This window comes from Pipistrellus kuhlii, unplaced genomic scaffold (genome assembly GCF_014108245.1).
Source record: "Pipistrellus kuhlii isolate mPipKuh1 unplaced genomic scaffold, mPipKuh1.p scaffold_m20_p_30, whole genome shotgun sequence".
NCBI classification, from domain to species: Eukaryota; Metazoa; Chordata; class Mammalia; order Chiroptera; family Vespertilionidae; genus Pipistrellus; species Pipistrellus kuhlii.
The window spans coordinates 773,266-800,284 of NW_023425530.1; the positions used below are offsets into that span (position 1 = coordinate 773,266).

At 60.2% G+C, this 27,019-nt stretch overlaps 3 protein-coding genes across 6 annotated transcripts in view; 2 read left to right on the top strand and 1 right to left on the bottom strand.

Moving 5' to 3' along the window:
* HMG20B (high mobility group 20B) overlaps positions 1–4,598 on the top strand; it is a 22,799-nt gene extending 18,201 nt beyond the window's left edge. For all 4 annotated transcript variants that reach the window (XM_036459946.2, XM_045589059.1, XM_036459945.2 and 1 more), the window contains exons 4-10: positions 348–551; positions 1,149–1,269; positions 1,680–1,726; positions 2,006–2,078; positions 2,348–2,563; positions 3,321–3,453; positions 3,965–4,598. In XM_036459946.2, coding sequence (XP_036315839.1) covers positions 348–551; positions 1,149–1,269; positions 1,680–1,726; positions 2,006–2,078; positions 2,348–2,563; positions 3,321–3,453; positions 3,965–3,977 — 807 coding nt within the window. In that variant the 3' untranslated portion in view covers positions 3,978–4,598. The remainder of the gene's footprint in view (positions 1–347; positions 552–1,148; positions 1,270–1,679; positions 1,727–2,005; positions 2,079–2,347; positions 2,564–3,320; positions 3,454–3,964) is intronic.
* Positions 4,599–5,603: 1,005 nt separating this feature from the next.
* Positions 5,604–10,387, top strand: GIPC3 (GIPC PDZ domain containing family member 3). Its single transcript, XM_036459852.2, has 6 exons — positions 5,604–7,965; positions 8,641–8,826; positions 8,977–9,157; positions 9,546–9,658; positions 9,922–10,003; positions 10,108–10,387. The coding sequence occupies exons 1-6, from the start codon at positions 7,483–7,485 to the stop codon at positions 10,257–10,259; spliced, it is 1,197 nt and encodes a 398-aa protein (XP_036315745.2). The 5' UTR covers positions 5,604–7,482; the 3' UTR covers positions 10,260–10,387.
* Positions 10,388–13,816: 3,429 nt separating this feature from the next.
* Positions 13,817–23,270, bottom strand: TBXA2R (thromboxane A2 receptor). Its single transcript, XM_045589070.1, has 3 exons — positions 22,870–23,270; positions 16,318–17,181; positions 13,817–14,693 (listed from the first exon to the last, which is right to left on the bottom strand). Exons 2-3 carry the CDS (start codon positions 17,101–17,103, stop codon positions 14,448–14,450), a joined length of 1,032 nt encoding a protein of 343 aa, XP_045445026.1. The 5' UTR covers positions 17,104–17,181; positions 22,870–23,270; the 3' UTR covers positions 13,817–14,447.
* Positions 23,271–27,019: the final 3,749 nt, after the last annotated feature.

Sequence of the window (27,019 nt, forward strand, 5' to 3'; positions counted from 1 at the left end):
CCCCATCAGATGCCACTCTAAGCCCAGGCCCCGCCCGCTGCCTGCCTCCCCGGGGAAAGCACCTTCTGGTGGTCCTGTGGGTCCCTCCTCCGGTGCAAGCCACGTCCGTACTGCAGAGGCCACACCCACAACAAACCAGCCGGTCCCAGCACCTCTGACAGCCCCCACTTCTATCCGGGGTTCCTCGAACCCCCTTCACAATCCTGTCCCCTGACCTGGCCCCTCCTCCAGGCCTCTGGGTTCTCCCTGCTGGCTGGCTACCTCACCTCTAGCCTCGCCCACGGCTCCGCCCCGTCCCCCTCTGGCCCCCCCCCAGGCCCCTCCCAACGGCACTGCCGGTTCCGCAGCCTGTGAAGAAGCGCGGCTGGCCCAAGGGAAAGAAGCGAAAGAAGATCCTGCCCAATGGCCCCAAAGCACCTGTCACCGGCTACGTGCGCTTCCTGAATGAGCGGCGAGAGCAGATCCGCACGCGCCACCCGGACCTGCCCTTCCCTGAGATCACCAAGATGCTGGGCGCCGAGTGGAGCAAGCTGCAGCCCACAGAGAAGCAGGTGGACGGCAGGGGGCGGCAGAGGGGGCCAGCCCGGGCCACTGACCTCCTCCTACCCATTCAGGCCCCGCAGCCATATCCTGAAAGGTGTGGAGGGTTCTTCCTCCTGGAGAGCTGACCCCCCTGAGGCCTCCCCGGCTTATTGGGGGAAGAGGCGGAGGTAGCAAGAGGGGAGACTAGACATAAAACGTAACCAGTGTGGTCACCCAACGTCTAAAAGAAATAGGGGTGAGAGCTAGATTTTTATGTGAAATCCAATTTTCAAATCCTAGTAACTTAAAAACTGCATAAACATCAAGAAAAGGCCACAAAACCCATCACTGGCTTGTACCCTCATACGTGGGATTTCAACAGGTAGAATGGGTGCTGGAGGGCAGCCTGGAGGTGAGAGCCTGTAGTCAGTCAGACACCTCAGCGTGGTGTGTAAAGGCCGGTGATGAGGTGGGAAGCTAGGAGGTACCTGAGCGGCAGGCTAGGGGCCGGGTTGTTTGGAGGTAATAGGCGCTCTGGGAATGCCCAGTGACTGAAATGGGGGCCTGGCCTGGGAGGCCTCCTCCGCCCTGGGGCCGGCTCACGCCTTCTCCTGCTGCCCTGCCAGCGGTACCTGGACGAGGCCGAGCGGGAAAAGCAGCAGTACATGAAGGAGCTGCGAGCTTACCAGCAGTCGGAAGCCTACAAGATGTGCACCGAGAAGATCCAAGAAAAGAAGATCAAGAAAGGTGAGGAGCCGAAACCCGTTTGGCTCAGTGGATAGAGCGTCGGCCTGCGGACTGAAGGGTCCCGGGTTCGATTCCGGTCAAGGGCATGTACCTTGGTTGCGGGCATATCCCCAGTGGGGGGTGTGCAGGAGGCAGCTGATCGATGACTCTCTCTCATCGATGTTTCTAGCTCTCTGTCTATCTCCCTCTCTGTACAAAAATCAATAAATTAAAAAAAAAAAAAAAAAAAAAAAAAAAAAAAGGTGAGGAGAGCCCCAGCCCCCGGCAGCTGAGCGCCTCGCCTGCTCTGAGGGGTGAGCCTGGAGACCCCTCGCCTCCAGGGGGTTCACCTGGGAGGTAGAGGAGGCGGGCGTTCCAGGCAGTCAGAGGAGATGGGGAGGCTGACCCTGCCCTCCTCCTTCCTCCACCAGAGGACTCGGGCTCCGGGCTCATGAACACCCTCTTGAATGGACACAAGGTAAGTCCCTCCTCCGAGAAGCGCCCTGGGTGAGAAAGGTCTGGAAGCCTTTAGGCCCCTGTGTGAGGCCCCAGTGAGCTCGCACCAAGGCTCATGGGAAGTGAATGGCCGGTCCATCCTGTGTAAGTAGGGCGCCACCCCCTGGGAATGTTAAACAGGCTCGGACCTCAGTGGCTCCAGGAGAGCCCCCCCCCCCCCCCCCCCCCCCCCGCCCCAGGCGGATGTCCCAAGAGCATCTGGATGCCCCTCAACATAAACATTGCCCCTTGTCTGTGCCAGGGTGGGGACTGCGATGGCTTCTCCACCTTTGATGTCCCCATTTTCACTGAAGAGTTCTTGGACCAAAACAAAGGTGAGCACCACTGGGGTTCTTGGGGGAACAGGTGTTGGGAGAGAGACCAAAAGAGGGCTCCCCGGCAGGAGGGAGGGAGGGGAGTATTTACCCTAAAGCCAAGCCATCTTCCTCGCCTGTCCCGCAGGCCCGGAGCTAAAGGACGGGGCTGTGGGCAGAGCCGTGCCTTAAGGCCTGGTGCAGGCACAGCCCGCGCAAAGGCCTGGCAGAGGGGGGGGGGGGGGGGGGGAAGGGCGGAAGTGCCAGCTCTGACCCGGCTCCCGCTGCAGCTCGGGAGGCGGAGCTGCGGCGCCTGCGGAAGATGAACGTGGCCTTCGAGGAGCAGAACGCGGTGCTGCAGAGGCACACGCAGAACATGAGCAGCGCGCGCGAGCGGCTGGAGCAGGAGCTGGCGCTGGAGGAGCGGCGGACGCTGGCGCTGCAGCAGCAGCTCCAGGCGGTGCGCCAGGCGCTCACCGCCAGCTTCGCCTCGCTGCCCGTCCCCGGTGCGAGGCCCGCCCCGCCCGCCGGAGTCCTGCCCCCGCCAACCCCGCCCGCCGGAGTCCTGTCCCCCTAACCCTGCCCGCCGAAGTCCTCTCCCTGCCAACTCCGCCCGCCGGAGTCCTGTCCCCCTAACCCTGCCCGCCGAAGTCCTCTCCCTGCCAACTCCGCCCGCCGGAGTCCTGTCCCCCTAACCCTGCCCCACCCCAAACCCCACCGGTCACCACCAGTCATGTCCCGGTGTCTCCGCCTCCTTTCCCAGCCCTCCTTACCCCATGGACCCACTCCATATATGACACCTCCCTACCCCAAACATTGCCCGCACCCGCCACTCCGCACCCCAATCCCTGTCCCAAGCCGCCCCGACCACCCCCGCTCCACGGACCGCCCGCAGCTCCTGTTGGCGCTGCTGCCCCACCCTCCTGACCCATGCCCATGCCAGCCCCTCTGTCACTGACCCCATCCGTCCCGCCTTTAGTTGTCTTTGGCTGATTTTGACTAATTTTCTCTCCCCGAGTAGACCCCATACCTCCCACCACAACCTGTCCCTAGCCAACATCTTCTGACCCGCTTCTCACAGCTGACCTTGACTCTCAGGTCCAGGCGCCCCGACCCCCCTCATTCAACCCCCACGGACACGCGCCAAGGGCCCCTTCCCCAGGACGCCTCCCTTACAGACCCCAATCTGTGGCGGGGGTTCCCTGGAGCCCCAGCCACAGCTCCTCCAACGCTGGGCTCGGCTGACCCGTCCCCTGCCCCCAGGCACCGGCGAGACGCCCACGCTCAGCACGCTGGACTTCTACATGACGCAGCTGCACGGCGCCATCGAGCGCGACCCGGCCCAGCACGAGAAGCTCGTGGTCCGCATCAAGGAGATCCTGGCCCAGGTGGCCAGGTGTGTGCCGGGCTGCCCCCTGCTCAGCCCTGGTGTGGTGGCCCGGAACGCGGGACTGCTCAGGCTAGACCTACCGTGGCCTGCATTTCCCTCCGGTGGGATTCTGGAAAACCGTGGGCGCTGTGGGGGCGGGACAAGCAGCCGGACCTTGTTCTGGGGGTCCCGCCCGCTTGGCATTAACCAGGTGGGACTTATTTGGTGCTTGGGGCAGGAGCCTAATGGCGGAGCCTCCAGCGCAGCGGTGCTGTGTTAATGCTGCTGGTGGGATCGATCCGCCAGCCCCCCTTGGCCAGCTGGTCTCACTTAGGGGGGCTAGACTTTCTCCAAAACTTCTTGGCAATTTATTCTGGGTGTTTCCTGGCTCCCCGGGTTAGATGGGGTCAACTCCAGGCCCCTACCCTGCTCTGTTTGGAGCTGCCTAAGGAAGGGGCCCCTGGTGTCCCCTGGGATGGTGGTGGGGCCTGAGATGACGAGTCCCCAGTCATGACGCCCCTCCTCTCTCCTGTTGCAGTGAGCACCTATGAAGGTGTCGGTCAGCTCGTGGGGATCCAGAGAAGACCAAGCTCTGCCCTGGCCCCACCCCATGGAGGAGGGATGGGGGCCCACCTTTTGGGGCCAGGCCCAATCCTGCACCTTGGGAGCTCAGCCCCACCATCCCCTGGCTTTCAACCTCCCCAGTACCCCAAATCCAGAAAAGTCACCCAACATGCACAACACACAGAACCCATGGCCTCATAGAGCATGTCATACTACAGGGATGTGGGGACACCACACATGGGCAGCATGACCCAGGACACAAGGGGACCAACAGCAACTCAGCATTGGTGTGGGGAGGGTGACACCGGCTCCAGTGGCTCTAGGGATCTGCCCCAGCCCACAGGCAGAGGAAACCCATACCCGACACAGGGAGGGACTCCCCGAAGGTGCTGACCACAGTGCCCCACGCAAGCAGGCACACTGCGGACATGCTGTCCTACGTGTGAGAGCCTTCTGCCTGTGGCCCTCGGCTTCCTGCACCTCGGAATGGAGTAACATACTGATCCCTGCCCTCCAGCTAACGGACCGTCATGAAGGTGGCCCATTGCCACTGCTTAATCTGGACTTTTAAATTAAAAAAATAAAATAAAGTAGAATTTGAATTTCAAGTTTGTGTGTGTGTTGTTTTTTAAAATATATTTTACTGATTTTTTACAGAGAAAGGGAGAGGGATAGAGAGAAACATAGGTGAGAGAGAAACATTGATCAGTTGCCTCCTGCACACCCCCTACTGGGGATGTGCCCACAACCAAGGTACATGTCCTTGACCAGAATCAAACCTGGGACCCCTCAGTTCACAGGCTGACGCTCTAGCCACTGAGCCAAGCCAGTTAGGGCTCTTGTGTGTGTTTTTGTAGGGGGTTGAGCCAGAAGATGTGCCCAGGGTGCCCAAGATGCTCCCAGGCCTGCCCTCCCCCGGCCCCTGGCACCCAGGAATCTACTTTCTGTCTCTGCATTGGCCTGTTTTGGACATTCCACATGAGGTCACACACTCTGACCTTTTGTCTGGCTTCTCTCACAGCTGTTTATTCAGGCCCATTCACATTATAGCAAGTGTCAGTGCTTCACTCCTTTTCTGACTGAGTAATATTCCAGTGGGTGGATGGACATTTGAGCTTGGCCATTGTGGATTGTGCTGCTGTGAACACATTCAGCATTCATGTACAGGTTTTTATTTGAGTACCTGTTTTCAATTCTCTTGGGTCCATCACCAGGAGTGGAATTGCTGGGTCATATAGTAATTTTATGCTTAACTTATTGAGGAAACTCTGAGGCTTCAGGGTTAGTGGAATATTTAAAACATTCTAGCCCTAGCTGGTTTGGCTCAGTGGATAGAGCATGGGCCTGTGGACTAAAGGGTCCTGGTTCCTGATTCTGGTCAGGGCCAACGAATCCAGATTGTGGGCTAGATCCCCAGTAGGGGGCGTGCAGGAGGCAGCCAATCAATGATTCTCACCATTGATTTTTCTATCCCTCCCCCTTCCTCTCTGAAATCAATAAAAGTAAACAAAACATGCTAAAACTTTTGGAGACTCATTTGACCAAGACCCATGCTACGGATTGAATTACGTCCCCTGAAAAGATATGTCCAAGTCCTTACCCCAGGCCTCAGAATGTGACTTTATTTGGAAATAGGGTCAGTGGAGATGTAATTAATTAAAAGATGAGATCATGTTGGAGTAGAGTGGGCCTGATCCAGAGTGACTGGTGTCCTTATAAGAGGATGAAAATGTAGACACAGACACAGAAAGGAGACAGCTATGTGATGACAAAGGCAGACACGGGAATACCGCAGGCTGTGAGGAATGCCAGGGATCCTGGCCCCCACCGGAAGTTAGGAGAGGCAAGGAGGGATCCTGCCAGGGTCTGGGAGCGCCGATAACTTGATTTTGGGCTTCTGGCCTCTGGGACTGTAAATAATAAATCTGTTTAAAGCCACCAGTTTGTGGTACTCTGTTGTGACAACCCTTGGAGACTGATACAACTGGATATTGTCAACTCCCCATCCCAGGTGTGAGCTCCTGGCACAGGAATCTCCATCCCAAATTTGGAGCTTCATTCCTGGGCAGGTCTTTTACATCCTTTTAGCACATGAGTGCGTCTTCCTGAAAGAGTGCCATTTGGATCGTTTTGGGTTTCTTTTCATTTTTTTAAAAAAGGTTTTAATGTGTACAATTCTGTGGTTTCCAGTGTACTCACAAAGTTGTGCAACCACTGGCACAATCTAATTCCAGAACATTCCATCACTCCAAAAAGAAGCCCTGTTGCGCTAAGCCCGTGGTCCACAAACTGCGGCTCGCGAGCCACATGCGGCTCTTTGGCCCCTCGAGTGTGGCTCTTCCACAAAATACCATGGCCTGGGCGAGTCTATTTTGAAGAAGTGGCCTTAGAAGAAGTTTAGGTTGAAAAAATGTGGCTCTCCAAAGAAATTGTTGAAGAATGAGTTTGTGACCACTGCACTAAGCAGTCACCCCCAGTCCCTCTCTCCAGGAATCCACACCCTGTCGCTGAGCATGTGCCTGTTCTGGACATTTCACATACATAGAACCTCACACTGTGTGCCTTGTGTGTCTGGCTCATCCATGTTGCGGTGTGTGTCATGTTTTGTAGGCTTTAAAAGTTCACGTACATTTTCTTACATCACCCAGAGCCTTTCCCATAATGTCCGGATTCGGAGATTCCTCCAAGGCGGGAGGTCCTCTTTTTCACCGGGTAGAGCATTCCTCCGCTGCTCACTGAGCCAGATTTCCTGATGCCGCGAGTTCTATTCCCAGGGGATTCTCACCGAGGCCTCCTGGTGCCCGAGCCTCCTTCTTCCTCTGTAACCTGGGGTCCATTTATTACCTCATCAAATACCGCCCGAGGACCTGCTCCCTGCGTCCTGGCCCCGGGCCCCCTTAGACAGGGGAACAAGAGACCAGAACCCCTGCCCTCCTGGAGCTGACATTGCAGTTGGGAAGACAAGACACAGAAGGATAAGTAAAAATCATCTGGTTTGTCAGTGATGCCCAGTGCTGGGGAGAAAGAGAAAGCTGGGAAGACAAATCGAGGTAGCTAGAGGAGGTGACATTTGAGCAAAGAGCGGAAGGAAGTGAGGGAAGGAACCACCTGGAGATGTGGGAGAAGAGGCCCCGGGTGGGGCAGAGGGTACAGCACAAGCAAAGGCCCTGGGGCAGGACTGTGCCCTCCCTGGGAGTCCAGGAACAGCTGAAGCCCTCGTGAGCGAGGAGGAGAGAGCGAGGACAGGGATGGAATGGGGGCAGGTCGTGCGAGGCCATCTGGGCTGGGGAAAAACCCCACTTTTGCCGTGAAGGAGGAGGGAGCTCTGGAGGGTGGTGGGCAGAAGGACAGATGGGTCTCAGGTTATACCAGGGTGACCTTACTTCCACCTCCCAGGGCTGATGCAAGGATTAAAGGAGGGCTTGCAGAGTGAGCTCTCGGCGCGTTCCGAGGTCCCACTCCCTTTTTGTGATCCGTTTTTCCCGCTGTCCAATGCAGGCCCCGCGCAGCACCCAGCCTCCTCGGGGAGCGCGCAGCTGGCCCTGGCGGGGCCTGGACACCTGGGGCGGCCCCCCTCCCGGCACCCCGCGGTGTCGCCTTCCCGGGCGGCTCGGGTTCCTGGATCCCCTTACCCGGGCAGCTCGGCTGTCGCGCCCTGGGCCGGGGGAGGGGAGGGAGGCGGCAGGAAGCAGCGGATCCGGCGGTGGCGGCGGCGGCGGCGGCGGCCCGGGTCGCCCAGCTCCTCCGGCCATGGAGAGCGCCGCGGCCCGCGAGGCCCGGGGGGCCGAGGCCCCGCGCCCGCCCGTGCCCGCGCCCGCGCCCGCCGAGCCCCCCGCCGCGCCCCGCGCCCGCCCGCGCCTGGTCTTCCGCACGCAGCTGGCGCATGGCAGCCCCACCGGCAAGATCGAGGGCTTCACCAACGTCCGCGAGCTCTACGCCAAGATCGCCGAGGCCTTCGGGATCGCGCCCACCGAGGTGAGGCCCGCGGACCGCCGCGCCCGAGCCCCGCCGGGCGGACCGGGGGTAAGGCGGGTGGAGCTTGGGCCCTGGACTGGACCCCTGGGCCCGGGATCTCCGGGTCGCACCACTCAGACCCGGCGGTGCCCATGCACCGGGGACGCCCCGTCTGAGCGGCTGCACCGAGGAGGAGCGGGTCTAAGGGGTTAGGGAGACCCTAGCTCGTCCGGGAGCTCGCTCCACCCACCAGCTAAGGTGGATCCGGCCCTCGGGGAAGCGCGTCTGCGGCTCCCGGCGCGCCGGGGGCTGGGGCTCCAGGCAGCACCTTCCCGGCGGTAGATCCGTCGGAGGAGGCCCGGGTGATGGGCTGCGGAGCGGCGCGCCTTGCAGCCCCCAGGGGGCGCCGGCGGACGCAGAATGGCCGGGAATAGATGATGGGGGATCAGGGCACCGAGGGGCTGCAGCTGGAAGTGTTGGGGTGGGAAAGGAGGGCTCTTCCTCCTCGTCCTGCCCCTCATCCTGGGGGCCTGTCTCCTCACCCCGCACCCCTGCAGATCCATCCCACGGGCTGGGCTCCTAGGCTCCAGGTGGCTGGGCCAGGGTGGGTGCTGGAGCCCATCCCCTCCGGCTCCCAGGCAGTGGGGAGGGAGCGCCGGCATTAACTCTACACCCCCGTCCCCCCACCCCCGGCAGATCTTGTTCTGCACCCTGAACAGCCACAAGGTGGACATGCAGAAGCTCCTGGGCGGCCAGATCGGCCTGGAGGACTTCATCTTCGCGCACGTGCGCGGCGAGACCAAGGAGGTGGAGGTGACGAAGACGGAGGACGCCCTGGGACTGACCATCACGGACAACGGCGCGGGCTACGCCTTCATCAAGGTGCGCGGTGTGTGTGTGGGGGGGGGGGGGGCTTTCCGGGGCTCCGCCCCGTCGAGGGCGGGGCGAGCTCTGCCCCTCGCAGGTCTGAGTGGGCTCTGCGGGGGCGGGCCGGGCCGGGGCGGCCCCTGGAGTGACTCTGGGTCCCCGCAGAGGATCAAGGAGGGCAGCATCATCAACAGGATCGAGGCCGTGTGCGTGGGGGACAGCATCGAGGCCATCAACGACCACTCCATCGTGGGCTGCCGCCACTACGAGGTCGCCAAGATGCTCCGCGAGCTGCCCAAGGCCCAGCCCTTCACCCTGCGCCTGGTGCAGCCCAAGAGGGCCTTCGGTGAGGGCTTGGGGGCAGGCGGGGCGGGGCAGGGGGTTCCTGGGGAAGTGGGCTCTCTGGATGCGGGGGACAGTGGAGGATGGGGGGGGGGGGAATAGGGTAGGATGGAAGGTTCTAGATGCCTCTGGTGCCATGGCAGGGAACAGGTAGGTAGCCTCTATACTGTTACAGTCTAATGGGGATGGGGGAGTTTGGGAAAATGGAGGAAGGACGAGGAGGTGTTTAGATCTATTGTGTCACTTGGTGGGGGCTGCTTTAGAGCTATGAGTGTAAGGGGGCCTTTGAAGGATAAGAAAGTTCTAGAACGTCTCAGCGGGTGGCTTCCCAGGGTTTACAGAGAGTGGATCCGCCCAGAACACGTGCCCCTCCGCCACTCTGTCCCCTCCAGACATGATCAGCCAGAGGAGCCGGAGCAGCAAGTGCCCCGTGGAAGCAAAAGTGGCCAGCGGGCGGGAGACCCTGCGGCTCCGCTCTGGGGGGGCTGCCACAGTAGAGGAAGTGGTGAGTGAAGGGGAGAGGGGCCTTCCGGGACTGGTACCCCCACAGCCCTACCTCTGAGTCAGCGTGGCCTAGGGTAAGACCTCCACACAGCGCCATTTTCCCCTCCTGCAAAACGGGTCTTCGGGTGAGGCAGGGCAGTGGTGGTTGCACAGAAGCATTGGCACAGGAGTCCCAGCCCGCTGGTACCCAAAGGGTGGAGCCTGGGAGGGGGCTGGGCCGGAGGGGTGTGGTTCTGACCGGCTGCTTTGTCCCCCACGCCCTAGCCCAGTGAGTTTGAGGAGGAGGCCTCTCGGAAGGTGGATGACCTGCTGGAGAGCTACATGGGCATCCGGGACCCAGAGCTGGGTAAGGGGCCAGGGTAAGCCGGCGGACCCTGGGGGGAGGTAGGGCCCCAAGGGGAAGCTGAGGTCCCAGCGCGCGCTCACCCACTTTCCTTCCCACCCGGGCAGCGTCCACCATGGTGGAGACGTCCAAGAAGACAGCGAGCGTTCAGGAGTTTGCACGCCGTTTAGACTCCGTCTTGGGCGAGTTCGCCTTCCCGGACGAGTTTGTGGTGGAGGTGTGGGCGGCCATCGGGGAGGCCAGGGAGGCCTGTGGCTAATTTGCTCCGGGGCCGAGCGCAGCCCCAGTCCGGAGCCCAGTCCCCTGCCCCAGCCCTGCAGGCTGGTTCCTGAAACCCAGCCCTGCTCCAGAGCCCAGCCCAGACCCGAGACACAGCCCCCCTCCAGAGCCCAGGTCCCCTCTAGAGCCCATTCCAGTCCCGAGACCAAGCCTAGTTCTGAGACCAAGCCCTGCTCTGGACTCCAAGCCAGCTCTGAGGCCAGGTTCACCTTTAGAGCTTCTTCTGGTTCTGAGACCCAACCCAGCTCTAGAGCCCAGGCAAGCTCTGAGACCAAGTTCAACTCCAGAACCCACACCAGTTCGGAGACCAAGCCCAGCTCTGAAACGGAACCCGGCTCTAGAGCCCAGCTCAATCCCGAGACCAAGCCCAGCTCTGAGGGCAAGCCCTGTTCTCGGTCACGGGCCAGCTCTGAAGCTAAGTTCGTCTCTAGAACACAATCCAGTTCTGAGACCCAACCTAGCTCCAGAACCCAGCCCAGTTCCAAAGCCCAGCCCACCTCCAGAACCCAGGACAGCTCGGAGGCCAAGCCGAGCTTTGGCATTAAGTCAAGTTCTGGGACCCAGACAAGTTTTAAGAGCCAGGCCAGCTCTGCGGTCAATGCCAGTATCGGAAGCCAGCCCGGCTCTGTGACCGAGCCCTGCCATAAAACTCAACCCGACTCTGGAACTCAAGAGAGCTCTGTAATACTGCCAGGCCTGGACACCCAGTTTAGTCCAGGAACACCAGTTAGCTCTGAAACCCAGGTGAGATTTAAGAATCAGCCCAACTACAGAAGCCACTCCAGCTTAGGATTCAAAGACAGCTCCCAAACTCAACCCTATTCACGGACCCAGACCAGCTCAGGAACCCAGGTGCAGGTGGCAGGTCAGCCCAGATCCCAACCCTGCTCTAAAACTCAGTTTCACTCAAGTCTCCGCCCCCATTCTGGGGCCCAGTCCAGCTCCAGCGAGGAGTCCAGCTGGGAAACTGAGCCCAGCGCTAGATCCCAGCCCAGTGCCACAGCCAGGCCCGTCTCTAGAACTCAAACGAGCCCTGGGACCTCATCCATCTCCGAGGTAAGGCCTGTCTCCACAGCCCAGCTTGATGCTGGGCCCCACTCTCACTGCAGTACGAAGACCAGCTCTAGAACACCCTCCAACTCCGGGGCCCAGACCAGCTTCAAGGACTGGCCAGGTTCCAGGGCCCAATCCAGAGGAGGCACCCAACCCAGTTCTAGAAATCAGCTCAGTTCTGGAGCACAGCCTGTCTTTGAAATCTCACCGAGCTCCAACACACAGCCAGGTGCTGATACCGAGTTGAGTTCCAGAATCCAGCTAAACTCTAGTGCTGGGACCCAGACCAATGCAATGACAGACGTAAGCTCTAAGAGTAGGCCCAGCTCCAGGACCCAGGCCGGCATGGCTCAGTCAACTTCTGGGACTCAGCTCACCTCTAGAGTCCAGTTCAGCTCTGGGACTCAACTCAACTCTGAAACCCCCACCAGCTCAAGAACACAGCCCAGTTCTGGAACCCACCTAAGTTCTAGAATCCAGCCTATTTCCGGAACTAAGCCCAACTTCAGAACCCAGACAAGTGCTGGAGGCCAGCTTGGTTCTGAGACCAAGCCCAGTTCTGGGGCCCAGACCAGTGCAAGAATTCAGCCCAGCTCTGGAGCTCAGCTCGGCTCTGGAACCCAGTCTAGCTCTGAGACCTGGCTTAGCTCTGAAACTCAGCTCGGCTCCAGAACCCATCTTAGTACCAGGAACCAGGTTAGCTCTGAGAGCCAGCCCAGCTCTGGAACCCAGACCAGTTCAAGAATGCAGCCCAGCTCTGGCACCCAAATCAGTTCCGGAACCCAGCCTGTTTCTGAAACCCAAACCAGTTCCAGAACCCAGACCAGTTTTGGAACCCAGCTCAGATCAGAGAACCAGCCCAGCTCAGACACCCAGCCCAGCTCTAGAACCATGACCAGTGCAAGAATTCAGCCCAGCTCTGGAGCCCAGCTCAGTTCCAGAACCCAGCCCAGCTCTAGGATTCAGTTCAGCTCTGAGACTCAACCCAGTTCTGAAACTCAGGCCAGCTCAAGAATACAGCCCAGCTCTGGAACTCAACTCAGTTCCAGAACCCAGCCTGTCTCTGGAACTCAAGCCAGTTCCAGAACCCAGACTGGTTTTGGGACCCAGCTCAGATCGGAGACTCAGCCCAGCTCAGACCCCCAGCCCAGCGCTGGAGCCCAGCTCAGTTCCAGAACCCAGCCCAGCTCTAGGACTCAGTTCAGCTCTGAGAACCAGCCCAGTTCGGAAATCCAGCCTAGTTTCAGGACCGAGCCTCACTCTGGAATCCACCATAGTTCTAGAAGCCAGCCTGTTTCTGAAACCCAACCCAGCTCCAGAACCCAGACCAGCTTAGGAGTCCAGCTCAGCTCTAGGAAGGGGCCTCGCCCCCAGACCCCCGGCCTTGACCCTGGAACCCAGTCTGATCCCACTCCTCCAGCCCGACCTCAGCCCCCAGACCCACCACCAAGAGCCCCAACGCCGGCCCCCAGCAAAGTCTCCCAGCCTCAACCCCAGCCCGATGATCTGGTACGTGGAGCCCAGGCCAACACCGGCGGAAGCCTACCGACACCCCACCGGGCCCCAAAGCCACAGGCCCCCTTGACTCGCCAGAAACCAGCCCTTCTACCTAAGCCCCAGCTGGGACCCTATAAGTCCATGCCACCTACCACATCTGTCACCCCTAGTTCTGCCTCCAGGGTGGCCCTCCTTCGGGCCCAGCTCCTTGAGTCCTCAGCTCAGGAGCCTGCCCGCTCCCCCATGCTCAGGGAGCCAGGAACTGCTCTGCAGGGGTCCGAGTCCCTCCCCCACCGCAAGGAGCAGTAGTTTAGGGGTGACATCGTTTTGGCCCGTGCTGGGCCCCATCCCCTCTCCTTCCCTTCCCAGCTCCGGTCCCCCATAATGGCAGGTGACCTCATTCCCCCACCGGCCGGGGGAGGGAGAATGGAAACGGCTTCGGTTTCCTTGGGCCTGGCCCCGGGAGGTGTAAGCAGATCCCAGGGCTGGGGAAGGGAAGAGGGAGAGGGAGGGGCATGGTGGCTGGCTCTTCCTGTACCGTGAGGGCTCATGGGAAATAAAGGCACATCCCACCCTGCGGCCAGGCGTGTTGCATTTGAGGGGAGGGAGGTTTGGGGAGAGCAGAGGCAGGGCGGGCATGAGGGTCTGGGGGCACCTATCACAACACTGGGTGCTTCTTAAGCACCTACTATGTGCCAGGTCCTTTACCAGTACTCACCGTGCCTGGGTCCGTGCATTCACGCACACGCATGACATTCCTCGAAACCTCAGTCGTTCATTCAGTCCATCTCCTTTCAGCACCTATTGTGGGCCAAGTGCTGTGTGTTCAAGACACGGGGAGTCTGCGTGTTAGCAAGCGGGCAGCCGAATGATAAGCTTAGAAGGGAGCGACTCCAGCCGAGGGGAGGGGGTGGGCCACTCCACGGCCTTGGGTCTGTCTCCCGCGCTTTCCGCATGGCAGGATGGAGTTATACCAGAGCCCTCTCTCGGGCTCTCAGGAGGATTCCTGAAGATTGGACTCGATGAGGAGGGGGGAGAGGAGCCAAACAAAGCCCGGTCTCAGCCCTCTGCCCGTCCCCGTCCGCTCCGGGGCCACGGGGTGGGGGACACTCGGATGCACCGAACACTTCAACAAGTGACGACCGACTTCCAGACCCGAAGGAAGATACAGCCGGGCTGAGATCTGTTTTGGCAAGAGACGGGGCGTCCTGCCCGTTTATATCGAGCCTTTTCTAGACGGTGCCTTCGCAGGCTGTGGCATCAAAGGGGATCAGGCGTACCCCAGCCAGTGGTCGGAACCCCTCGCCCCCTCCTTTTCCTGAGGACTTCCGGAAGGGGAGGCTTAAAAGTTTCATTGTCTCCAGATACCCCTCCCTACACCCCACTCACCCATCCTGACGTGGGGAGGGGCCTGCGAGGACAGAGGGGCCTTGGAAAAGGGGGTCAGGGGAGCGTTGGGGGGCCCCAGGGCTGACGGCAGACAGCTCACAATCCTGCCACTCAAACTCTCTGCCGCTCTCCCAGCGCCTGGAGCTCGGCGTGGGCGGTGTGAGGGTCGGGGAGGACCGGGGTCGAGTGGCCACTGTCCTTCCTGAGCTGTCTCTGCGGCCTCCCGGCCCTAAGCCATGGTGGGCCTCCGGGAGAGCTGGGGCTGCAGGGAGAGCGACCGGGAGCGGGCGCTGAGGCCGGGCTGCAGCCGCCGGATCACCGCCCGGCGGAACAGGATGTACACCCAGGGGTCCAGGATCTGGTTCCAGGTGGCCACGCGCAGGTAGATGAGCAGCTGCTTTTCCGTGGCGCGGGACAGCTGCCCGGCGGGGTCCATGGCCGGCGGGCTCCGCAGCACCGTCTGGGCGATGAAGACCTGCCAAAGGCACAGCGTTACCCGGAGCCAGGCCGGCCCGGCCCGCCCTCCACCCGCTCCTCTGGGCCGAGGCCTGGTGCTGAGCCGGCTGCCGCCGGGCTGCGTGCTCTGGAGCGCTGCCTGCCCCTCTGGGCCCGGTGACGTGGCCACACAGTGAGCACCTCTCCCGCTCCTCTCCGGGCACTTACATGTGAAGTGAGGTTTGCAGGGTGAGCAGTTGGAATTACTGTCACAGCCAGCACTGTTATTCTATTAAATAGTTTATAAACATTTCATGTTATAAAACTATAGCATAAAATTATATATAGCCTTAGCTTGTTTGGCTCAGTGGATAGGGTGTCAGTCTCTGGACTGAAGGGTCCCAGGTTCAATTCCAGCCAAGGGCACAGGCCTGGGTTGCAGGCTCAAACCCAGTGGGGGTGTGCAGGAGGCAGCCCATCAGTGACTCTCTCTCCTCATTGGTGTTTCTATCTCTTTCCCTCTCCCTTCCTTTCTAGAAAAAAATTGTATATGAAATAACCTATTTCATATTTTATTTTAAAGGATTTAATATAATTTATGTTTTATAAAATGTTATGACATAATTTTATATTACATAATATATCATGTTATTTACTATTATAATATAATAATTATCTAATAATTAATATGTTGTTGATTATAATTAGTTATATATTAGTTAAAAATTAGGCATACTTATAATTATGTAATGATATATTATATAATATATAATTGATATAACTATTAAGTATTAATACATAGTAATATATAGTTATATATTATAAATACTTAACAATTATATAATATACAATATGTAATCATAATATTATATAATTGATTTGATTAAGTATTCATTATAATACAATGTAATTAACTATAATGTATAAATTTTATAATTAAAATTATATATTGTTAAATAAAATTCATATATTTTTATTGATTTTTATTTTTACAGAGAGGAAGAGAGAGAGATAGAGAGTTAGAAACATTGATGAGAGAGTATCATCGATCAGCTGCCTTTTTGCACACCCCGTACTGGGGATGTGCCCACAACCAATACATGCCCTTGACGGGAATCGAATCGTGGACCCTTCAGTCTACAGGCTCTATCCACTAAGCCAAACCGGTTTCGGCTATAATTCATATGTAGTAAATGCACTGTGTTAAAATTATATTATATGAAAATCCTATTAAAACGGTTCCCTGAGCCGAAACCGATTTGGCTCAGTGGACAGAGCGTCAGCCTGCAGACTGAAGGGTCGGGCATGTGCCTTGACTGCGGGCACATCCCCAGTGGCAGCTGATCGATGATTCTCTCTCATCGATGTTTCTAACTATCCCTCTCTCTTCCTCTCTGTAAAAGATCAATAAAATATACTTAAAAAATAAAATAAAGTAAAATAAAATAAAATGAAATGGTTCCCTGAGCATTACTTGTGCGGACAAGGCTGGGGACCGGCCGGTTCAGGACAGCTAGCCCCGCCCCCACTGGGGCCTCTGTGTCCTGCTCAGGAACTCCTCCGGGAAGGCACCTCGCGGGGACGGCAGACCCTGACCTGCCTCCGATGAGCTGAGGCCCGTCACCCAGGACGGCGGGACCCGGCAGACCCGCCCCGGCACTCACCAGCAGCGGCATCCAGCAGACGCTGGCCACCACCATGATGCCCGTGAGCTGGGCCATCATCTCCACCTCGCAGTCCCGCGGGCGCTGCTGGGCGGCCTCCTGCCCGTGGTAGACGTGGCACAGGGTGGCCACGCTGATGGTGTTGAGCAGGAAGGACAGCCCCACCGAGAGGCTGCCCAGGAGCGCGAAGAGCAGGCCGAAGGCCACGTCGCCGGGCGCGGGGCCCAGGGTGAGGAAGCACCAGGAGCCGGGGTACTGCAGGGTGTAGCGGCCCAGGCCCAGCACGGGCAGCAGGCCCAGCGCCAGCGCCGCGGCCCACACCAGCGCCACGGTGGCCCAGGCGCGGCGGCGGGAGGCGGCCGCGGGCCGCGAGAAGGGCCGCGTGATGCCCAGGTAGCGCTCCGAGGCCATGGCGGCCCCCAGCAGCAGTGGGCTCAGGCCGAAGAAGACCATGGCGACGCCCATGAAGCGGCAGAGGCGGCAGCTGGGGTCCACGGCGGGCCAGTCGAAGAGCATGGCGTGCTGGGACACCACGATGGCCCCAGTGATCAGCAGCCCCATGAAGTCGGTGAGCACCAGGCCGCAGAGGAAGGTGAGGAAGGAGGACCTCACGGGCGAGCCGCCCTGCCGCGCGCCGGCCAGCACCCGCAGGGCCAGCAGGTTGGAGGCCAGGCCCACGAGGCAGAAGGAGGCGGGGAACCAGGGCGAGGCGATCAGGCGCCGCTCCTCCAGCGTGATGTTCACCGGCCGGAAGCAGGGGCCCCGGGCGCTGTCATTGGCCCACATGGTGGCCGGCAGAGTCCGGACAGTCAGCGCCCCATGGGGCGAGGCCGCGGGTGCAGGCTGGCACTGGCCCTGGCACACCTGGTGGGGGCAGAGAGATGGTTTGCTGGTGATTCATTCTGCATTTTATTTATTTTTAATATATTTTTATTTATTTATTTCAGAGAGAAAGGGAGAGGGAAAGAGAGATAGAAACATTACTGAGAGAGAATTATTGATTGGCTGTCTCCTGAATGCCCCCCACTGGGGACTGAGCTAGCAACCCAGGCATATGCCCTTGCCCAGAATCGAACCCTGGAGCCTTCAGTCCACAGGCCGACGCTCTATCCACTGAGCCAACCAGCTAGGGCTCATTCTGCATTTTAATCAGAGTGGCCCTGGTGAACTCCTATACAACCTTCAATGCCCCAACGGAACCCCTCCTTAAGGACGCCTTTCCTAACCAGCACCCGTGGCCTTCACCGTGAGGACCTGTCTCCTCTGGGGACACCAGTTGGTGTCTGTTGGGTTGAGGAGAAGGGCCAAGAAGCCCCAGGTTTGAACTGCAGCCCTGGCACCTCCTGCAGGACCCCAAGCAGGCGGCTTCTTCTCTCTGAGCTCGTTTCCCTGCGAGCGAGCTCCCGTCCACGCCGTTGGTGGGCCCCCCGTCCACGCGGTCGGCGTCTCCCCCGTCCACGCCGTTGGTGGGGCCCCCGTCCACGCGGTCGGCGTCTCCCCCGTCCACGCCGTTGGTGGGCCCCCCGTCCACGCGGTCGGCGTCTCCCCCGTCCACGCCGTTGGTGGGGCCCCCGTCCACGCGGTCGGCGTGTCCCCCGTCCACGCCGTTGGTGGGGCCCCCGGTCCACGCCGTTGGTGGGCCCCCCCATCCACGCCGTTGGTGGGCCCCCCGTCCACGCCGTCAGCGTCTCCCCCGTCCACGCCGTCAGCGTCTCCCCCGTCCACGCCGTTGGTGGGCCCCCCGTCCACGCGGTCGGCGGGTCCCCCGTCCACGCCGTTGGTGGGCCCCCCGTCCACGCCGTTGGTGGGCCCCCCGTCCACGCCGTTGGTGGGCCCCCCGTCCACGCCGTTGGTGGGGCCCCCGTCCACGCCGTTGGTGGGCCCCCCGTCCACGCAGTCGGCGGGTCCCCCGTCCACGCCGTTGGTGGGCCCCCAGTCCACGCCGTCAGCGTCTCCCCCGTCCACGCCGTTGGTGGGGCCCCCGGTCCACGCCGTCAGCGTCTCCCCCGTCCACGCGATCGGCGTGTCCCCCGTCCACGCCATTGGTGGGTCCCCCGTCCACGCGGTCGGCGGGCCCCCTGTCCACGCCGTTGGTGGACAGCAGCATCCAGGCCGGATGTCAGCCCGTGAGACAGGACGCATCCAGAGTGGAGAGGGAGGCGAGTTGCCGGCCAGAGCTCACGGGCATTCGTGCCAGCCCCGAGGTCCGCCTGGTGGGCCCCCGTTTCTCACGAATGCAGGAGGGGGAGGCCCCAGCCCGCTGGCACTTTAGGGAGAGCCTTCCTCACACAGGTTGAGAGTGTGTGGATTATTAGTTTTTATTTCTTAATTTTTCGGAATCATGTGGAAACCCCCCCCACACACACACACATTTCTTGGCATCACTTTTATAGTAAGAAACACACCCAGACATCCAGTTTCATTCTGGGAACAAAACACCAAATCATTGGGAGCGACAGGTCCCCAGGGATGGGCTATAAGAGGCAGCGGAGGAACCTGTTAAGGGGGGTGGGGCTTGGGGAGAAACCAGAGGCACATCTGGGCCTGGCTGGTGGCCAGGGCGAATGAACCAGCCAGATGTGGGGTCATCCAGCAGCAATAAAACGAGCACATTCAGGGGGCTCTTCCCCCTCCCCGTATGGGAGCCTGTACTGGTTCTTCAATAAATCCCACCTTCGGCCGAAACCGGTTTGGCTCAGTGGACAGAGCATCGGTCTGCGGACTGAAAGGTCCCGGGTTTGATTCTGGTCAAGGGCATGTACATTAGTTGCGAGCACATTCCCAGTAGGGGGTGTGCAGGAGGCAGCTGGTCAATGATTCTCTCTCATCGATGTTTCTAGCTATCTATCCCTCTCCCTTCCTCTCTGTGAAAAATCAATAAAATATATATTTTTTAAAAATCCCACCTTCGCTACATACGTACACACACTCACACATACACACAATCACACACAACACACCACACACTCACATACACACACACACAGTCACACACACACTCACACACACAACACACACACTCACATACACACTCACATACACACACACACACACACACACACACACACGAGAACATTCAGAAAACAGCCCCCAGTCCCCAAAAGGCCAGGCCAGGGAAGACAAAGCCACACCAGGTCCCCAGCCTTCTGCCCTGAGTACCTACCACACGCCAACCTTGTGTTGGCAGTGAGGGTGCCCCTGGCAGAGAGGGCAGAGCGGGCCAAGGTGGGAGGCGGGATCCTGGGAGGAACAGGGACGGAGGCCCCAGGCAGTTAAAGCTCATCAAAGTCCCTTGTTTTTTTGCTGAAGGAGCAAACAGGCACAGAGAGGTCAAGTAACTTGTTCAAGGTCACACAGCCCAGCCCAAGCTGATGGGCCTCATTACATATGTGTGTTAGTGATTCAAAATCCTGCCCATTCGCCCGGCTGGTTTGGCTCAGCGGATAGAGTGTTGGCCTGCGGACTGAAGGGTCTCGGGTTTGATTCCGGCCAAGGGCACATGCCTGGGTTGTGAGCTTGATCCCCGGTGAGAGATGTGAGGGAGGCAGCCAATCAATGAGTCTCATCACTTATGTTTCTCTCTCTCTCCCCCTCTTCCTTCCTCTCTAAAATCAATAAAATATATTAAAACAAACGAACAAACAAAAAAATTCTGCCCATTTGAGGGAAGCTGGTGCCAGGTGGGTGTTGGGGTTCACCATTATTATAATTTTCTCTAAGGAAGAATAAGATTTTCCAGAAAGTCAACCAGACCGGATTCAAGCCCTGCCTTTGCTACATGCCCTCTCACTGACCTTGGGCTCCCCATGTCCCCACTCTGAGCCCCCGTTCCCCTTCCTGTAAAACGGGGCTCACGGTGGAATGAGTTCATCCGGCCGGGGCTCAGCACACTGCGGGTGCTCAGTGCCTGTGCGTGTGCCCAGCAGGTGGCCGCCAGCCTCAGCCCCATCTCCATAATTGGTGCCTTGGCCCAGCCCCTCGGACTCCACAGCTCCTTATCTCGTCTCATAAATTATCCAGCTCCTGACGGCTGCCCGAGCTTCCCTCCCAGGCCCAGCGCCAAGGCCACCACCACTCCGGGGGAAACGAAGGCCTGGCGAGTGGGGTGGGGACAGGGTGTGCTTCCCATGGTGGCCGGGGGCCTCAGACCTCCAGCCCGGGCCGGGGTGTGCCCTTAGCCACCTCATATTTGACTTGAACTTGAATTCCTCCCGGGGGGGCACTCCCTCCTCCCTCGGGAGCTGGTACGAGCCATTTCTAAACATTCCCGGGAACTTGGGCTGCGCCAGCGGCCACTGCCCCGGCCTCTCTCAGCCCCTCCGGCCCTTGTCCCCGTTCCCGTGGGAGCTCTGCAGCACCCGCTCACCCGGGACGCACCCCTGGGCTCTCCTCATCTCTCCCACGTCCGGGAACAAACCTGGGACCCAGAGCCCAGGGCCGAGGGGAGACTGGAAACTGGCAGGCCTCCCTTTGGCCGGGGCCGGCGGTTTCCAGCCCCCCCTCAGAGGGGTTCAGGTGATAGCTGCTGGTCTCAGGTTTCCCAGGCAACTGGGCCAGTGGAGGCCCCTGGCGAGGCCTCCCTCCCCTCCCACGTCGGCCAGGAGAGCGGGCAGGGCCCCTAGCTCACCGGGGACCATTCCCAGCCCAGCCCAGGTCCAGAGCGCTGTGGACCTGGGGCTGGGATGGGAATGGTCCCCCATGAGTTAGGGGAATCCCTCTCCCGCTCTGTCTCAGGGGAGGCATGGGCTTCGGATTCCCATCCCGGATTTGGCGGACAAACCCAGGGTTCCGTGGCCGACGGCGGGCAGGTTTAGCTTCGAAGGACCAGAGTTCGGGAATGAGGATGAGCCCCTGGAAGGCCTCCAGCGCCTAGAATTCCAAGGGCCGAGGTTCCAGGACTCTGACGGGAGTTTGGCTGGGTCCCGGGTTCAGAAATCTGTGTCCCACAATTGGCTCCTTCCCGGGGGCTCCCCCCTGCCCACTGGAATGTGACGTTTAGTTCCCAAGGCCAGGCCTGGACATTGCCCACCCCACCCTCCCTCTCCCGCCTCCATGGAGCCATCCCTCTCCCACTCTACACCCCAAGCCCAGGCCTGCCCGGCGGCCTGTCCCCACGCCTGGGCCCACCCCGCCTCCCGCAGGGACGATGCTCTCAGAGGAGCTCAGATGGGAGTCCCCGCCCGGCCGCCGCCACGCTGGAGGCCCAGTGTCGCTGAGCGTCAGTTTCCCGCTCTGTGAAATGGGAATAACAAGGGCATCCACTGGCTGCTGGCAGTGCGGCTGCTTCTCACAGGTCTGCTTTGCTCCTGCCAAGGAGGCTCTGCTCCCGCCGTGCCCCCCGCCCGTGTGCCCTCCCTGCACCCGGTCAGGAGACGCGCGGGGGTGTCAGAGCCGCCTCTGGCCAGGTGCGCCAGGCAGCCAGGCAGGACCCTGACCCTGCGTGTGACCCCGGCCGGCTCCGCCCTCGGCCGTTTCCCAGGCTTCCTGTGCTCTCGCTGCCGAGGACGGGCGATCACGAATGAGGCCCTCTGGGGCCAGGCCCGGCCCTGCACCTGTCAGCCCAGCCCAGCCTGTGCACCCATCGCCCCCAGGGGGCCGCCTCCACAGCCCTGTGCAGCCACAGACACCCCTGCAGACACACCCTCAGAAACGCTGTGCCTCCATCAGTGCCAGGCCCACCCACCTCCCCTGCCCACAGGCTCCGTTTCCGGGAACTTTTCCTGTTTGTGACTCGAACCAGGCCCCCACCCCAGAGGGTGAGGGTGGGGACCCACCGTCAGCTTGAGAAGTGGGAGCCAAACCTCAGCCCAGATCCCACGGCCCCTCGGCCTCGCTTTCTTCCTGATTCCTAGGGGTCCGCAAAGTGCTCCCCGACAGGGCTGCCGGGGGGCCGCAGAGAGGGCGGCCTGAGACGGGGGGAGGGACCCAGGCCATCCGGCCAGCGGCTAGTGGTGGACACAAGAGTTACTGTGGCCTGGCTGAAGCTGGTGTGGCTCAGTGGTTGAGCATCGGCCTCTGAACCAGGAGGTCTCCGTCTGATTCCCGGTCAGGGCACGTGCCTGGGCTGCAGGCTCCACCGCAGTGTGGGGCGTGCAGGAGGCAGCTGATCAATGATTCTCTCTCATCATTGATGTTTGTGTCTCTCTCTCCCTCTCCATTCTTCTCTGAGATCAATAAAAAATACATATTTTTTAAAAAAGGAGTTACTGTGGTCATAAGGACCCATCTGGCGTGCACACACACACACACACACACACACACACACACACGCCGGCTCCCGGCCACACCCTCCCGGGCAGGATGCTGAGGCCCCACACAGACTCCGAACCACCCACAGGCACGGCCCCGCCGCACGTGGCGGCGCGCCGGCGGGACGGACCGGCTGCAGAGGCGCAGGCCACTGTGCCGCCCGACCGGCCTCATCGGTGCCCAGGACACCAGCACCGGCCGCTGTCCCCGCTGTCCCCCTCCGCGGCAGGCCCCCAGCAAACCCCCAGCCGCCCCCGCCGCCCCGCCCGCCGGCTGCGCCCCAAACCCGCCGCTGCTCCGCACCTGGCGACGCTGAATGGACGGGACAGCGGGAGCCCAGTGCGGCCGGGCTCCCGGGGAAACCGAGGCACCGCGGAGGCGGACACAGGACGCCCCGCCGCGCGGCCCGGAGGCGGAGGACTCGGCCCCTGAGGCCTGAGCTCAGCGGGGCGGGGGCGCTGCAGGCGGCTCCGAGGTCTCTATCCTCCGCCCCCAGCCTGTCTGTCTGTCTGTCCGTAGGTCCGTCGGTCTCTCGTCGGCCCCGCCCCTCCGCAGTGGCCACGCCCCTCCAGCCGGGCTGGCTGAGGAGTCCGCGGAGCCCCCAGCCCCCAGGGGGACCGCGGGGCCGCCGGGGGGGGCACCCCGAGGCACCGGCCGCAGCGGGGCGGACAGCGGCGCGGCCACGCCGACCTCCGGAGCTCCTCTGGCATCACTCACCTCCGGCAGCGCCGAGGCCGGAAGGGGGCGGGGCGGCTCGGGGCAGGACAGGGTCCGCTGCCCAGGGTGCCTAGACCCCACCCATGGCCCCAGGGGAACCCAGTGGGGTCAGGCCTGGCACCCAGTAGGTGGGTCTGAGGCCCCTTCCAGGGCTGGGGTTGGGGTGCAGGGTGCCTAGAGGAGGGGCGACCTCTAACCCTCCAGCCAGAAGCCGGTGGGCAGCCGCTGACAGCCCTCCTGCAGCAGGTGAGTGCGGGCCGTGGGTGACAGGGGAGGCATTTCCGGGGAGGGCCAGGGAGGCTGACAGGCCCAGAGGCACCGCTGGGGTGGGAAAGCCTGCCTTAGGGTAGGGAGGTTGCTTCCCTCCCCCCTCTCTCCCTCCCCCAGGCGGGGAGTGGGAGGTCTGGAGTCTGTCCCTGCAGGAATGATTCAGAGGTTGAGGCACGGAGCGGGAACGGGCTCTGGAATGGGCTTCCCGGGCGGGGCTGACTTCCTCGAAAGCCACCAACACCCTGGGGGCTCTGGGCCAGGGTCTCACCGGCCCTCTGGGATCCGCTGGGCACCACTAGAGCAAAGGCACGGTGCTGGGCCATGCTGCAGGGGCTGAGAGAAGCTTCTCGAAGGCCCTTCCTGCCCGCAGTCCTGGGGCCTCAGGTGGGTGGAGAGAGCCAGGGCCGGGCCTTCCAGAAGTGAGGACCTAGTGGGTCAGGACCCTGCTCAGTCCTGGGGGCCTGGGAAGGGCACACAAGGGCAGGCTCTGAGTGAAGATGGATGCTAGCCTTGGACTCGCCGAGGATCTGCCTGGAAGCCCCTTCTCTGGCTTCCCTGCCCACCACCTTTCGGTCCCCAAGCCTCGGCTCACCCCCCTGTCCCTCCAGATGCCCCGCCCACTCCATCCCATTGTCTGAGTCCCTGCGGAGGTAACCCTGACTTCTCTCCCCGACCCCTCTCTTTTTTAATATATTTTTATTGATTTCAGAGAGGAAAGGAGAGGGAGAGAGAAACATCAATGATGAGAGAGAATCATCTAGTGAATTAAGCCAGTCAGTGAAAGAGAAACACCACATGACCTCACTCATTTATGGATGATAAAGAACATTATAAACTGAAGAACCAAAAGATAGATATAGAGACAGTAAAGCAACAAGCAGACTGTCACATTACAGCGGGGAGGGTAGGGGGATCTGGGGGAGATAAGAGATCAACCGAAGGACTTGTATACATGCATATAAGTACAACCAATGGACACAAAACTCTGGGGAGGGAGGGTATGTATGGGAGGGGGGGCATTGGTATATGTACACAGATAATAATAAAAAAGAGAGAGAGAGAGAGAGAGAGAGAGAGAATCATGGATTAGCTGCCTCCTGCACGCCCCCTACTGGGGACCAAGTCTGCAACCCAGGCATGTGCCCTTGACTGGAATAGAACCCTTCAGTCCGCAGGCCGACGCTCTATCCACTGAGCCAGACCAGCCAGGGCTCTCTCTCTCTCTTTAAAAAATTTTTTTTAAATTGATTTGAGAGTGAGAGGGAGAGGGAGAGAAAAACACCAATCTGTTGCCTCCTGCATACACCCTGACTGGGGATCAAACCTGCAACCTGGGTATGTGCCCAGACTAGGAGTTGAACTGGGACCTTTCAGTGCTCTACCTACTGAACCACACTGGCCAGGGCTAACCCTGCTTTCTCTTGATTGACAAGGAATCTCCCAATTCTTATGCATCTGGCAGAGCCCTGGCTCCATGGCCCCCTCCTCTGTAAAGCCTTGATCTCCAGCAGTCTTGTTCCTCCCCCCCCCCCCTTTTTTTTTTCTTGCTCCACTCTATCTTTTCTTATTGGTTTCAGAGAGGAAGGGAGAGGGAGAGAGAGATAGAAACATCAATGATGAGAGAGAACCATTAATTGGCTGCCTTCTGCACATTCCCCACTGGGGACCAAGCCCGTAACCTAAGCATATGCCATGCCCTTGATCAGAATTGAGCCCAGGACCCTTCAATCCTCATGCCAGTCACTAAGCCAAACCAGTCAGGGCTCTTGCTCCACTTTAATTCCTCCTGAAGGGCAACTGCGTGCCTGGCCCATGTGCTGGGACAATGATGAGCCTCAGGTAGGACTGGAAACAAGACCTGCTCTCAAAGATCCTCCAGGCTAGAGATGACAGCCTGACACAGCCCTAACCCCTTCAGGCCCGCGGGCCAGAGGAAGTCATAGGGCACAGTGAGCCTGGAGGGCGTCCTGGTGCTTGGAGGAGGCATGAGAGCGGGGGCTTTTCGGGGTGAGGAGGGCTTTCCGGTGGAGACATGGCAGACATCACATGTGCAAGACTTTGGGGGCAGGAGAGCATGAGGCTGCGGGGACCTGCAGTGAAGGCAGATGCTGTGGGAAGAGGATGTGGAGCTGGGGCTCCAGATGGGGGGGAGGGCGGGGTGTGGGGGTGGGTGCGAGGTGGAGGGAGCTGGTTTCATTCCCACTTCCTGTGCCTGGAGATAAGAAGGCTAATGCTCCTTCTGGGAATTGGCCAGGGCAGGGGTCAGAGATGGACACTTCACTGGGAATTTAGTCTGGTCTGGATCTCACTGCAGCTCCTAACACAGGAGGTAAAGATGCTCATTTTGTAAATGGGAAAACTGAGGCCTAGAGGGAGGAAGTGACATGGCCAAGGGAAGCTCTGGGCTTCCTCTACCTCCTGGGCTGGAGACCTTCAGGCCTATTTACCCCCTCCTAGCTCAATGGGCGCACAGGCGGCCTGGGAGACAGATGGGGGGGGAGTGTTGGGAGCCAGATGGGGGGGGAGTGTTGGGAGCTGAGGCTAGGCTTAGGATGTGCCCCCCGTGGCTGTGGTTTCCGGTGGGGGCCAGGCAGGGAGCATCTATTCTTAGATTTGGACGCAGCTGAAGGCAGGAAGAAATGGGAGTGGCAGTTGGGGTTAGCTTGAGAAACACTGGTGGACCTTGGGCAGGGTGGGGGCGATGGGGCAGCTGGATGGGTGTGGTGCCTCCAGTCTGCCCAGGGGTCTCGGGTCCCTGCTCAGCTCACTCACCTGTACGGTTCCTCAGTGGCCGGGGAGTCCAGCTCCTGGGTGTGCATTCAGCCCTGCCCTGCGGGGAGCCTGCAGCCTTTCCCCTTGCAAGGCAGGCCCAACCCTCCTCAGCCCCGCGGCCCCCTCCAGGAAGCCTGGTGTCCCTTCTGAGGTCCCTCAGACCTGGTGCCCTCCCCTGCTCCAGCCCGACTCCTGGGGCTGCTTGTCTGAGCCCCTCTCCGCCTTCCAGACGAGGGGCTCCTGGCTACACACACCCAGCCAGTCGGGCAGATGGCCAACTTCTCCCCTGGGGGGGACACATCGTCTGAGGAGGAATTGGGATGCTGGGGTTGGGAGCATTCCTCTGGGGGCAGGTGGAGAAACTGAGGCTGGGACACAGATGATGGCCAAGGAGGTCGAGTTTTCCAAACTGGAGAAATCCAGGTTTGAACCCTGCCTGCCACTCTCTAGGGCTGAAAATGTGGGCCTCCGTGAGGCTTTTGGCCAAATGGACACAAGTCCCGTGTACAGAGCTCACGTGAGGCCGGCCGGGCTGCAGCAGAGGCACGCAGCAGCCGAGAGAGCGGACTGGGGCCTTACCCACACCCGGACCTGTGCCTCGGGCTGTCCTGCACCCAGCGCCAGGTGCGCAGGCCGTGGGCCCCTTGGTAGCGGCGGCCAGGGATTCTATTAGCGATCTCTGCCCGGGGCTCCG

Excerpts from the sequence above, each read along its gene's own strand:
- GIPC3 (XM_036459852.2), top strand. The coding sequence starts at position 7,483 with ATGCAGGCCCCGCGCAGCACCCAGCCTCCTCGGGGAGCGCGCAGCTGG. Across the intron at positions 7,966-8,640 it reads TCGGGATCGCGCCCACCGAG|ATCTTGTTCTGCACCCTGAA; the intron begins GTGAGGCCCGCG and ends CACCCCCGGCAG. Across the intron at positions 9,659-9,921 it reads CTGCCACAGTAGAGGAAGTG|CCCAGTGAGTTTGAGGAGGA; the intron begins GTGAGTGAAGGG and ends CCCACGCCCTAG.
- TBXA2R (XM_045589070.1), bottom strand. The coding sequence starts at position 17,103 with ATGTGGGCCAATGACAGCGCCCGGGGCCCCTGCTTCCGGCCGGTGAAC. Across the intron at positions 14,694-16,317 it reads TCTGCTGGATGCCGCTGCTG|GTCTTCATCGCCCAGACGGT; the intron begins GTGAGTGCCGGG and ends TGCCTTTGGCAG.